This window comes from Leucopleurus acutus, assembly GCF_964270905.1.
Source record: "Leucopleurus acutus genome assembly, chromosome: 1".
Lineage (NCBI taxonomy): Eukaryota > Metazoa > Chordata > Mammalia > Artiodactyla > Delphinidae > Leucopleurus > Leucopleurus acutus.
In genome coordinates this window covers 143247757-143261906 of record NC_139142.1, presented here as the reverse complement: position 1 = coordinate 143261906, position 14150 = coordinate 143247757, and the positions used below count along the sequence as shown (strand labels likewise).

Here is a 14150-nt window from a genome sequence, read left to right as displayed (position 1 = left end):
CCAGTTGCTGCTGTTGGTAACGTCATTTTCTCAAAGGTCTTACCAGGAACTGCAGTTCTTGGTATTTGAATATGTTCCCTCTTCTGAGAAGACAAGTGTGATTTTCTTTGGTTTAGACACAGCCAGAGATAAAATGCAAATGGAGTTCATTCACTACTTCAGCCAACATTTGAGCACCTTCCAGAAGATAAGCCTTGTGCTTATGTAGAGTGGGTTATGGTGAGGGACCATACTTCATCCCTGCCCTTGAGGAGCTCACGATCCAGTGAGAAAATAAACCCACCAGCATCTAGAGTGGGTCCAGATGGTGGGATGATTGCTTTAGTGCAGAAAGGGGCATAGAGCATGGGGTGTGGGGGGATGCTGGGAAGAGCAGAGGGAGGTTTCACAGAGGAGTTCAAAGCTGGGCTGAGGCTCAGAGGAGGGACAGAAATGTGCTCTGCAGACAAGGAGGGCAGGAGTTGCTCACAGAGGCAGGAGGGTGTGCAGATGCACCCCTCCAGAGCTGGGAAGGACTTGCTCTGGGACCTGAAGTCGGTTCAGCATGGCTCAGTTGTCAAGTAGGGCTGGAAAGCTATGGGAAAGGAGGCTGGAAAGAGATGGGTCTGATCATAAATGGCCTGTGTGTTATACAGAGGTTTTGGGTTTTATGTATGGATGAAAGGGAGCTGATGAAGTGCTTTGAGCAGGCAGGATCCATTCAGATTTGTGAACTAGAGCTCTTTGGCAGCTGTGGGAGTGGAAGATGGCATCTAACACCAACCAGTTTCTGCTCTGTGTTCAGGAAATGTGTCCCATTTCCCGTGGCCTCAATCTGCTCCCCATACTACTTTCCACTTTTCTAGGACTTCTCTTACAAGACAAAAGGACTTCACTGTTCCACTCCAGCAGTACTAGTATCCTGTGGACAAAATTTCAGAGGGATCCAGGGCAGATCTTGTCTGACACGCAGTTGTTTCTTTGTGTTGATTAGTTCTGGGAACAGATCCGGGCAGAAGTTGTGGTTAAGCAGAGCCTCATTACACAAATTCAGAACACCATTGGAACTAGCCTCAGTGTTGGGCTCTTAAAGAGCTGCTCGGGCTGACTCTGTAAAATTGGTGAAGGAAGAAACCCCTTCCTCCCCTACCCAATGATGACCCAGCTGGCTGCAGATTTAAGTGTGCCTATATCAATAAGCTCTTTCCTGAATTTAGGTCAACTCTGCAATAGAAACATTGTGTTCCTCTTGCCAAAAAGCTTGTTGTAGGCTGCTTAAAGGTTTAGTCTCTTCTGAATGCTCTAGTCTGCTCCCAGCAGCCAACTGTATCATTTCAGGAGATGTGCATGCTAGTATCAGTAGAGACTTGTCCGGGCTCTGCCCAGAAATAATCGGTCTGGAAGGACTACTTCCCCAAAGAACGCTCTCTGGGGACAGATGCATGAAGCAAAGAACATATTAGCCAAACTTATCACCATGCACGACTTGATACTGCTGAATGGTAGCTTGAAGGCTGTATCTCAGGGGAGTGCCCTTATATTTTTAACTGAGGAGCCAGTATTATTTATCATCACTGAATAGAATATGTCTCTTGGTCATATTTCTCTGCGAATTATAAAGTTACCTCCTGCCACCTGTTTCAAATATGGTTGTGTTACAGGTTTCTGGGATTGGATATTGGTTATTTTAATGTTAACTCATAACTTAGATTGTAGAGGAAATGGAGAAGAAAGAGGTGGGACCTAAGGACATGGTGACTCACTAGCTGTGAAAGGTAAGAAATGGACAGGAATCATCAGAATGATTCCTAGGTTCCTAACTTGGGTGACTAAATGCTATTAACAAGGACAAGAATCCCAGGAAGAACATAATTGAGGGGGACTGGGGGGAAAGATAATGAGTTCAGTTTGGGACATGCTGAGTTTGAAGTGACTGGGAGACTGACTGGTAAGTAGTTAGGCCTTAATTCAAGTCTTCATCATTTCTTTTCTGCAGCACTGCCAGAGGCTCTTACTCTGCCACCAGTTTCCCTGCCACTAGTCTTCCCCCCCCCCCCCAACAGCTCCAATCCATCCCTGTCACAACTGGCAGAGTGATCCTTTCTAAAAATGCACATCTGATCATGTTACTTCAAGGACTTCCCTTCGCCTACAGGGCACATGTGAAGCTTCTTGGCCTGCTATGCAAGTTTCTTCATGACCTGGCCTTAGTGTATCCGTCTAGTCTCATAAAATACCTTGCTTCCTTTTCTGCCTCCTTTCTAGTGATGCTGCTTTATAGTTCGCAGTACAAACACACGTGTTTCATATTTTTTCCCCCCAAAACCATCCCTTCTCACTCTGATTTTATCCACCTGGTGAATATACCTACTCATCTGTTGAATAAACAGATACCTGTTTGAAACTTTACCTCTGCAGGTAGAATTGGCCGTTCTCATCTTTGTGCCCTCCCCATCCCACTACACATCTCTTTCCCAAAGTTACAGAGAGTCCCCAAGACTGCTCTTTGGTTTGATAATTCACCAGAAGGACTCACACATTCACTGAAAACTGTTTTATCACAGTTACAGTTTATCACAGTGAAATGAAACAGATTTCAGTCAGCCAAGGGAAGAAATGCATGGAGCAGAGTCCAGGAAAGTTTCAAACATGGATCTTCCAGTTGTCTTCTCCCAGTGGAGTCATGGACAGCTTTAAACTTCCTACTAACTGTGTGACAAAACTCATGGAGTATTGTCAACCAGAAAATCTCACCTGAGCCTTGGTGTCCAAAGTTTTTTATTGGACTTGGTCACACAGACCTGGTTGGCCAACCTCAATCTCCAGCCCTTCCTGGGGTCTAGCTGATAACATGTGGTCCAAAGTCCCCCTCCCTCCTAGTCACATTACTGGATTATCTAGTGTGGCAAAAGACCCCCATGCAAACAAAGACACCTTTATTAGGCAGGACATTCCAAGGGCTTAGAGGTTCCTTACCAGGAACAAAGGGCAAAGGTCAGCCTCTCTTTGGGCAAGATTAAATTCTTTTTTTTTTTTTTTTTTTTTTTTGCAGTACCTAGGCCTCTCACTGTTGTGGCCTCTTCCGTTGCGGAGCACAGGCTCCGGATGCGCATGCTCAGCGGCCATGGCTCACGGGCCCAGCCGCTCCACTGCATGTGGGATCTTCCTGGACCGGGGCACGAACCCGCGTCCCCTGCATCGGTAGGCGGACTCTCAACCACTGCGCCACCAGGGAAGCCCCAAGGTTAAATTCTTTATTTCACACTTCCTCTATTAGATTGTAAGCACTTTGAGGTCAGGGACCTTGTCTTATTTATCTTTAGGTCGCTGGTGCCTGGCATCATGCCTGCTACTTGTTGTACCAATATATGTTTGCTGAGTGAATGAAATGATGAACTGGAATGAGAATGCAGTCTGGAGGGAAGCCCCTCCACTCTCTGCTGCCCAGGTTAGTGACCCTGGAGAGAAGACTGAGTGGAGGTGTGTGGCAGGCTGCTAAAAGTTGTTTGGATACGTTTCAGACTTCTAAGAAAAAGAACTATATTTAATTCTGTGAATGTGATTAAAAGGATAGCCAAAAACCTTCTCACTACGTACATTGGAAGAGGGAAAGAAATGATCTTCCTAGCTATAGACTTCCTTTCTAATAAAGAAATGAGTAAAAAACCCATAATATGTATTTTTTAAGCAAATGCGGTCTTTTGTTTTATGCCTTCAGATATGTAGGGCAGGAAAAGTTGACAAAAAGCCTTGAGGTTTTAGCCAGAGTATGACTGGTTGCTTTGGTAAAATAAGCTGATTTTTGAGTCCCATGTTATGTTAGGATTCTGTTATTATACCCAATCTTTACATCAAAGAAGGACCAGATTAATCTGTGGACTTAATTTATCCATTCTGCTCTGGCCTCCCCATCAACACAGGTAAGTCAAAGAGAGTGAGAGTAAAGTAACTCAGTTGGTACCTCTCTCCTGTATTGAATGTTTTCCCCGTGAGCAATTAAGTACCCAAGGTAACCAAACCTGTTTGGTACTCTTTGGCAAGAATTGTACCTTGTTTGCTGGAAAAGGATGGGTGCATTCTTTCAGCAAACATTGATTGAGCACCAGCTATTCTGAACTATATATTATGCTAGGTTCTGAAGAGAGGGCGATGAATAAGACATGGCCTCTGCCCTCAAGGAACTCATGGTCTAGTGGGAAAGACAGACAAACAAGCAAATAATTACAATTCAGAGTGTTAGGTAAACTCTAGACAACAGGTATCAAGTAATGAAGTAACAACAGGTATCAAGAATAGTGACTGATTAACCTGTGATCTGGGAGTAGTAAATAGGGGTGTCAGATGAGAAAATTGTTTGTGTGAGGAAGAAGCCAGATCATATTTTAGTTTAGAGAAAAAGAAAAGAACAGAAAAAGCAGAGAATAGCAGTAGGTAAATACCAGGCCCTAAAGTATTGGGTAATGGGGGAAATGTTATCTACAAGGGACAAGATTTTTCACCTTCCTTACATAGCTTACTTCAGCCATCCTAGTGATTATAGCTTTGGCCTATGAGTAAACAAGAAAAAATTTTCACCCTAGACATCGGTTAGTACTTTGACCTTACTTATTCTGTATCTGTCTTTTAGACATGTCTCTTTCATAGGCAGTAGGTATTTTGGAGCAATTTCTGAGAGAAGCTTTAGATTTCAGAAGTAAAGGTGTTTTGGGGGAAAGGTTACAAAATTCTAATCACAGCTTTGGAAGTATCTCTATTCCTAGATCCAAACAAATATGAAAAAAGGCAGGAGAGGGACTTCCCTGGTAGCGCAATTGTTGAGAATCTGCCTGCCAATATAGGGGAAATGGGTTTGATCCCTGGTCCAGGAAGATCCCACATGCCCCAGAGCAACCAAGCCTGTGTGCCACAACTACTGAGCCTGCGCTCTAGAGCCCACGAGCCACAACTACTGAAGCCCACGCACCTAGAGCCCGTGCTCTGCAACAAGAGAAACCAAGAGAAACAAGAGAAGCCCTCGCACCTCAATGAAGAGTAGCGCCCGCTTGCTGCAACTAGAGAAAGCCCGCACCCAGGAACGAAGACCCAATGCAGCCAAAAAGAAAAAAAAAAAGGCATACGACAATGGTAAGACAGAGGTCTCAGAGTTAAGGTGGCTGTCTTTTTTTTTTTTGTAATATTTATTTATTTATTTGGCTGCACCGGGTTGGGGATGAAACCCAGGCCCCCTGCATTGGGAGTGTGGAGTCTTAACCACTGGACCACCAGGGAAGTCCCAAGGTGGTTGTCTTTTTTTTTTTAAGAGAATTTTTTTTAATTAATTTATTTTATTTTTGGCTGTGTTGAGTCTTCGTTGCTGCCCGTGGGCTTTCTCTAGTTGCAGCGAGCAGGGGCTACTCTTAGTTGCAGTATGCCGGCTTCTCATTGCGGTGGCTTCTCTTGTTGCGGAGTGCGGACTCTAGAGCACACGCTTCAGTAGTTGTGGCATGCAGGCTTCGTTGCTCCGTGGCATGTGGGATCTACCTGGAGCAGGGCTTGAACCCGTGTCCCCTGCATTGGCAGGCGGATTCTTAACCTCTGTGCCGCCAGGAAAGTCTGGTTATCTTCTTGATTCAGTCATTCAATACATATTTATGAAGAATCTGTGTACTAGATTCTAGGCTCTAGGCACTGAGGGTACAGGGGCCTACAGATGTGGTTCCCGCCTTCCTGGCTAAGCAGGCAGACTCTAGGCCAATGACATGGAAACACGTACACAATTACAAATTGTGATCAACTCTCTTTTAAAAAAAACAAGATGGTGCTAGGAGAGAGAGTAACAAGGAGCAGTTCAGGGAGTAGTCAAGGAAGATCTTGCTGAGGAAGTGACTTTTGAGCTGAGACCTTAAGGATGAGTCAGATTTGTCTGGTGAAGGAGGTGGGAGGAAGGGGAGGATAAGCTTTCTAGACAGAGACCTGAAACCTATGCTTTAAAAGCAAAAAACAAAAGTTCAACCCATAACACCCCTCCCCCAAAGGGTCCCTCTTTGTAATTTATTTTCCATTTTCAGATTTCAGTTCATGTTAATTTAATAAAAATGTGATTGTCTGTCACCTATACTCCCCCAACCCTACCCTAGCCTTCCTTCTGAGGTCCTGCAGCCAAGCATTCAAAAGTCCAGGGCTATGTCAACACATATGGATCTACCTTATATATATATTTTGAAGATCAAAACTTCAGCTATCTCATACTGTGATGGAGAGATTAGATGAATGAAACTCATTTAGAACAGTGGCTGGCACCTGGTAAGGATACAATGAGTGGAACTTATTAGTTCAGTGTATGTGTGTACCATGATTTATTTACTGAGTTTCTTATTGATGGGCCATTATATTGTTTCCAATCTTTTGTATTACAAATTGTTTTACAGTCTCTAAGATCTGATTGAGCAGGATGACAGTATCATTCTTGATTTTGTTAGTTCAAGCCTGCAGTTAAAGGCAAGACTTTGTATTCTGATTCTCCTAAGTTTTGCCACTCAGAGCAAATCCAGCCAGCCGCCTTGCACTTGGTTTTGTTCCCCACGCCTCTGCTCAAAAACTTCCAAACATTGTCCTGTTTGGACTGTGATAGGCAACAGTTCCAGAAAACTGTTCCCTTACACACCCACACGCCCACACACACAGCTGTGCCTCTGAAAACTCCGCTGAGTTCTCTCTCCTAGCTCATTCTGTTAAACTTCTCTCTTTTAAAATTTTCCTCACCCCATACCTGCACAAGGAGTCAGAATGCTTGGATTCAAGTTCTAGTTCAATACTAATTAATTAGCTGTGCGACACCAACCACTGGCGTCCTGAGGATCACTGGGCAAAACAAATGTAAAAATGTAAATAGTGGGTTGAGAGACTCCATCCTCTTCTGTGTCCACTCAGTGGTTTGTACTACTCAGGTTCTGCAATTTCTTACTCTAGCTTAGTCCTAGAGCCATTTGCCTGCTTAGGGAGAAAAACTAGATTTGTTACTATTTAAAAAATTTTTGGAAAAGTTTATACATCCACGTGCAAAATTTAAACATACATACACACAATGTTGTTAGAAGCCAAGATAGTGGTAACTCGAGTAATGACTGGGAGGGGACATAAGGAGGGCTTTGGAAAGTTGGGAATTTCTTGATCTGTGTGCTGGTTACGTGGGTGTGTTTAGTTTATGAAATTCACCATGCTGTACACATATTTTCATCTTTCTGTATGTATATTATATGTTGTTGACTTTAAAAAAATTCACAACGTGAGAGTTGCAAGTTAAGTTTTATTTGGGGCAAAATGAGGACCACAGCTGGGGAGACAGCATTTCAGATAGCTCTGAGAAACTGCTTCAAAGAGGCAGGGGGGAAGGTCAGTATATATGTGATTTTGGTGAAGGGGGAGTACATGCAATTAAGCACATATTTTTTACAGAAGATTTCTGCTAGTCTCGTACAGGTTACTGCTAGTCACGAGGAGCAGACGTCACCACGAAGGATTTTAGTGCTTTTCTAGATATGAGGAGATACAAGAATTGGGCTCATAAAATTGGCTCTTGAAAATATCTAACTATCTGAAGACCTGTTCTGCCAGTTTTTCCCAGAGCACAGAGTGCCTCATGTCTGCTCTCCACCTGAACTCCTTTCAAGGGGTGTTGAAAGTCAGCAGCTGCAGCAGCACATGATTTAATCCTTGTAGAGGTAGATGGCAAGTGCCAATGGAAAATGCCAATTTGTAGTTGACAATGTCAATAAAAAGCTTTAAAAAAACCTTAAAGGGACTTTCCTGGTGGTGCAGTGGTTAAGAATCCCCCTGCCAATGCAGGGGACACAGGTTCGATCCCTGGTCCAGGAAGGTCCCACATGCTCCGGAGCAACTAAGCCCATGTGCCACAACTAATGAGCCTATGCTCTAGCGCCCGCAAGCCACAACTGCTAAGCCCACACGCCACAACTACTGAAGCCCCCACGCCTAGAGCCCATGCTCCACAACAAGAGAGGCCACCGCAATGAGAAGCCCGCGCACCGCAATTAAGAGTAGCCCCTGCTCGCCGCAACTAGAGAACGCCCACGCACAGCAATGAAGACCCAACGCAGCCAAAAATAAATAAACACACAAAAAACCCTTAAAATGTATAATTGACCATATAGGGAAAAGTCTCCCTCTTCCCTTCTGTTCCTTAGAATCTCAGTTCCCCTCCTGGGAGACAGCCACTGCTATCTTTCTTGTGTATCCTCTCAAAGCTTTTCTATGTATAAATAAATTTACAAATACACATTTTTTTCTTTATACAAATGACAGCATATTATACACACTATTTGGGTCTTGCTTTTTTTCCCTTAATAACATAGCTCAGGGATCATTCCATTCCTTACATGTGGAAGAGACCACTGTCTTGTTCATTGTTGTAAACTTAGTGCAGACCCCAGTGCCTGGCATATAAACATACTTGCTAAATAGTCTTCCAGAGGAGCATCTGGTTACAATACTGAAACTGTAACTCCTGTATGGGGTAATGAACTCAACCTAGAGTCAGCCTTATTGGTGCAAAGGATAAAGTAACCCACCTGAGACAGAAACAGTACCAACCACCAGGGGTTTCTTCTCTAACCAAGTGCAGCCTGAAGTTTCTATTGCAATGGTGCAGAAATGAGGTGAGGTCAGAGGTTGCTTTTAAAGTCCTAGAAGGAGCATCAGAACTCAGGACATCTTCCTCAGTTGTCTGAAGACCTCTCCTGTGGGCCTAGCTCTGTGCGCTCTCCAGGTTTCAGCCTTTGGCAGTAGTTGTGGCACTCACTTGTTAGCTGGGTCTCTTTTAGAGTATTTATTTTTGGTCTGGAATGATGCAAAAACATGCCAGACCCAGCCCTGCCTTCCCAGTGCCCCCTCTACTCCCAAACTGACTCCCGTAAGACCCCCAAGCTCTTTGCCGCGCTCGCCTTAGTGAAAATCAAAGGCTTGCAAATGCTGCATGATTCCTGAAAGAGGTTCGAAATCTGATGCTGTTTTTCTGAGAGACTAAAATTAGCCATAGGTGATGGATTACAGGATACCGCGGGCCAGGGTCTGCTCCTTCCACCTGCGCATCCTGGACTTAGTAAGCAACCTTTTCAGGGTCTTTCAGTCAGGAAGTGACGTGGGAATAGATGAGGATTGCGGGTTCCTCACAAGTAAGTGGTAGTAGCAAGTAACCCCAGGCCAGGTGTCCGTGGGCAGCTAGTTTTCAAACATATGCATTTTTCCCTCCTCCACGGAGCTTAACCTCTTGAAACTCTTCCTTTTTTTCGCTCCACGCTCCTCCAGTCGCCGAAGCCCCTCCCCCGCCCTGGTTCCTCTGGGTCTCCCCTCCCCCCGCCGGCCTCCCCCGCCCCCTCCTCTTGGCGTCCCCCTCCTCTAGCTCCGCTGCCCCCGCCCCCGGGCTCCTCTCTGTCTCCCCCTCCCGGGCTGCGTCCGAGCTCTGCCGGGCCCTTTTCGTCGCCTGTCTGTGAATGAGACGCTCAGTTTCTCAATGGAGCCGCGGGGGGCTCGGGCGGCCGCAGTGCGGCCGCAGCACTGGCCTTGAGCCGGGAGGGGGGCGCGTTTCCCTCGCTCCCTCCCTCCCCCCCGTCACCGCGGCTTTTGAGGAACGGGGCTGAGAGGCTGCAGCGCAGGTCGCAGGGCCCCGCATCCCCGAGGACTCCTGCAGGAGCCGGAGTGCCGCCGAGGAAGCTGGACGCCGAGGAGGCCGGGGGCCTTCCGAAAATTTCCTCCGCGGCCCTTCGTTCTGGGCTTAGAAAGTTCTCGATTTCACGTTTCCTTTTTTTAATCCCGATTAGCTCCTCGCCTGCACTATTTTTTTTTTTTTTTCCGGGAGAGGTGGGGGAGTGTGAGGAACGGAACGAAGAAAATAAAAAAGGATTTCCGCCCAGAAGAGAGCGACAGTTCTGAGAGCTTTTTCTTAAGGAAACAGAAGCGGCGTTTGCGGCCGCTGCGGGCGCCGGGCCCCGCCGGCCTAGCTATGCGCGAGCCGGCCCCGGGCTGCTGAGGCGCGGGCACGCGGAAGCGGAGGCCCACCGCACCGGGCTCCCCGCGCTCCCGGGCGACTTCTGTTCGCCGGCGGGAGTGGCGGCGGCGACGGCGGTGGTGGGATGGAGCCCACGACCGCGCCCCAGCCCGACATGGCGCCGGAGCTGACCCCGGAGGAGGAGCAGGTAAGCGGGGCTGCGGCCGCGGCGGTGGGTGTGTCCGGACACCTCAGGCCTAGCCCGGCTGTGCTCTTCGCGGCCGGGGGTCCGCGGTGGCCTCCAAGCCCCCGGCCCCGGCGGCCGCGCCCCAGGCCGTCATCCCCCGAAGCCGGGGGGCGCTGCTGGTCGCTGCTCTCGCTCCCGGCCTCTTCTGTCTGCTGCTTACCGGTCGCATATTGCCCCCTCCCCTATTCCGGTGATGATTAAAGTTTCTCGAATTGGGGGCCTCCCTTTACCTCTGCCAACATCTCCCCGCCCCCGACGTTTGCAGAACACCTACTTTGCCTCCGGCCCTGCCATCCCTGTACGCGTTTTGCTTCATTCCGTGAGGGTTTGTGGTTTTTTAAGGGTAGGAAAAGCCCCACTTTGGGGGCCGGATTCCTGCGGGGACTGTCTCCCCTCCCCAGGACAGTGATAGGCACTGGGTCCATAGATGCCCTAGATTTTCACACGAGCCCCTCGGGCTTCTTAGAGGGCTGTGGCCTACTTGGACAGATTCTGGAAGATCCAGGCCTTCTCAGGCTCCCGAAGTCCCTAGCCTTGACCGCCCTCTTTAGCTCTCTGCCGCTGGGCGCATCCCCTCACCCCCACTTCCCTCCCCTCATCTCATCTCACTGTCTCCATCTTTCTGAAGCCTGCATTGAGCTCCATTGTCCCTTAAAGCTTAAGACTTTCAGTTCCCAGAAGGAAGTGGTTTGTCATGTCATTTGGGGGGCTTGGGTAAGGGAAGAGCTCAGGGCCTTTATAACTTTCCCTCGCCCACATTCCTGTTGGGGAGACATGGACCACTCCTGAGGATGGTAGGAAAGTCTTGTTAGCTGAGATTGGAACCCTAAAGTCTTTTCGCTGTCTCTTCCTTGGCACTGCCCACACCCATGCTCAAATAAATATAGCCATTGTCTGATTTGTTTAAAAACAAAACAAACAAACAAAAAACCCCTAAAATAAGAGAAAGGTGCACTATGCTGGTAACCCATTTCAAGCTTGCCAGCCCTTGCTCCCAAAGGACCACATTTGGTAGTACAGTCTCTAGTGTGGAGACAGTCTGGTTTTACAAACTAATATTGGTTAATGGGCTTAAGACCTGATTTTTAAAAAACCCTTGACTTTTCTCCTTGTTTGTGGAGATGACATTTTTCATATTTGGCTTCAGACCAGTCTTTTCTTTTGACGCCTAGAGATAAAATCAGCATGGGGAAAAAAAAATCTGCTGCTCTGTATAAGCAGTAGTAATATCCTGGTAACTGAAATTAATGTTAATAAAATGCTAGTCAGGGCCTAGTGCAAGCAGGTGGCCAAGGAACCCACCTTGCCAAAATTAGGGAAATACTATCAGTACTTCAGCACTAAGGTGTGATGGTGTTCGGTTGATTTTAAAGGGGCAAAACTCTTTCACTTCTTTTTCTAGGGCTAGTCAGATTTGAAGTTTTTATGTTTCTAAGACTTGAGGGAATCAGTATTCCACTATGAAAATGCCATGTGAGTGTGAACTAAAAAATTAAAACTGAGAAAAGTAAATATTAAAGTATTCATAGTATTGATAAAGTATTAGCTTTACTCTGTATATGTATGTGTGTATGCATATATACAACTGTGTTTAGTAAAAATCTTTTACATCGAATGAATGTGATGAGAATTAACAAGGACTGGATGGAAATAGTAAAATATATATATATTACGATCAAGAAGTTATGTGGGTTTTTTTTAACCATATGTTTTCCTACAAAATACCAAGGTTTCTACAGGCACTTCAAAATGTTGAAACACAAACATAAAAGCATAATTCCAATTGTGGTAATGCCAGATAAAATTTCATATTTTAGTTTAATATCACATGAGAGTACTCTTTTTGTTTTTTGATAGTACTCTTAACTGTTAAGATTTCTTTAAAATATCTAAATTAAACAGCAACAAATGCATGTTAGTCTTATCAAAGTAGTTGTCATGGGAAATGACATATTCATTCCATAATGCTGCCTCATTGTTCAAACCAGTTTTAGAACTCATTTGGAGTTGATTTCAAAGCTTATGGCAGAATCTTTGAAATATCTTCAGTGTTGGAAAAATCTTGTACATTTGAGAGTCAGTTTGATTTTTGGAAATAGAAAAAAATCTTTTGGAATCCTATTTCATGGGTAAAGTAGGGGATCAAACTGGATAACACAGTTTCAGACCCTTTGTGCGCTGTGTAAACTGCTTTAAAGATGTTTCTGGAGCAGATCCCTCTCAAATGGTAACCTCTTTCTGTACAGTCATGCAAATCATAAACCCAAAAGTTTTCTTGGATACTTTGTTCTCCCTCAGCCCCTGTGTATTATATACATCATCAGGTTTTCCTGAATATCTCCTGAACTCTTTGACTTCTTCCACCACCACCACCATTATCATCATCCTAGTCCAAGCACTGTCATATCCTGACAGAATTTTTGTTTCCTACTTGATCCATCTGCATTCCTTAGCTCTTATTCGAGAAACCAAAGGCAAACTGCAAATCTGATTGCATCTTCCCTTTGGCCTACCTGCCACCAAAATAAGCATTCATAAAACCCTCAGTGGCTTTTCATCACTCTTGGGATTGACAGCTCTTGAATGATTGTTACAGCTCTTGAATATGGTCTACAATGCCTCAGCCCTTGTGCGGTTTAGATCCCTAGCTAATTCTCACACTTCATCTTTGCTCCAGGCACACTGGCCCTTTGGTCCTGCATTCTTGCCTGTTTCCTTCTGTTACAGGGTCTTTGCACAAGTTGCTTTCCTCTCTCTGGAAATACCCTCCACTGTTAACTCCCTCTTCATCCTTCAGCTCCCAGCTTTCACTTCCTCGGGAAGGTGTTCCTTGATCTCCCCAATTAGGTTAGATCTGCTGCTGGCTCTCAGAGTACCATGTACCGTCCTTTATATCACTTATCACAAGTTTACACTATTTGTATGATTGTATGACTGGAAGCTCCGTGAGGCTTGGAACTGTGTCTGCATTTGCTCACCATCATACACACATTGCCAGTCATAATGACTTGCACTCAATGGACGTTCAGGAAGTACTTGTGGGATGAAAAGTAGTTCTCTATGTGATTTGTACATAGACAACGTCGTCTCCTTTCAGAGTGGCTTATACAAATAAGGACGGGGGCTTCCCTGGTGGTGCAGTGGTTAAGAATCCGCCTTCCAATGCAGGGGACACGGGTTTGAGCCCTGGTCCGGGAAGATCCCACATGCCGCGGAGCAACTAAGCCCATGTACCACGACTACTGAGTCTGCATTCTAGAGCCCATGAGCCTGTGTGCTACAACTACTGAAGCCCGCGCGCCTAGAGCCTGTGCTCCACAACAAGAGAAGCCACTGCAGTGAGAAGCCCGCGCACCGCAACAAAGACTAGCCCCCACGCGCCGCAACTAGAGAAAGTCTGCACGCAGCAATGAAGACCCAATGCAGCCAAAAATAAATAAATAAAATAATTAATTAAAAAAATAAAGATGTTCCTTATTTTTATATATGTTTTGAAGGTCATCATTATTACTTCATAGTTTCATTTCCTATCTAGGCATGTGCTGAACTGATATTATACCAAGTCCTTTGTAACTTACGATGTTTCTTGCCTTTATGTTTTCAGTTCTCAATATTATAAAGCCTACAGTTGAGTTACAAGAAAAATGTATGCTTTGCCTTTAACAAGTTTACATGAATAACAACAGAGTAATAATAGTAATTGTTTCCTGTGCTCCTGCTTTGAGTCAGGCTCTGTGCTGGGCATTTCACATACAGCTAATCCTCATAAGATTGGAATAATTATCTCATTTTGCAAACGAGGAAACTCAGACTGAGAGGAGGAAATTGCCCAAGTTCACATAGCTAGCAAGTGATGGAGCCAAGATTTCCACCCAGCTCTAGGTTATTCTGCCTCCACTGCAAATGTTCCCTCTATTACACTAACTACCTTACATCTCATGA

The 14150-nt window shown here is 45.6% G+C and overlaps 1 protein-coding gene across 1 annotated transcript in view; it reads left to right on the top strand.

The window, feature by feature from the left end:
• The first annotated feature begins 9649 nt into the window (after positions 1 to 9649).
• Positions 9650 to 14150, top strand: part of PTPN9 (protein tyrosine phosphatase non-receptor type 9) — an 80012-nt gene continuing 75511 nt past the window's right edge. The window contains exon 1 of the mRNA XM_082855092.1: positions 9650 to 10169. Within this exon, the coding sequence (XP_082711218.1) occupies positions 10107 to 10169 (63 nt within the window). The 5' untranslated portion in view covers positions 9650 to 10106. The remainder of the gene's footprint in view (positions 10170 to 14150) is intronic.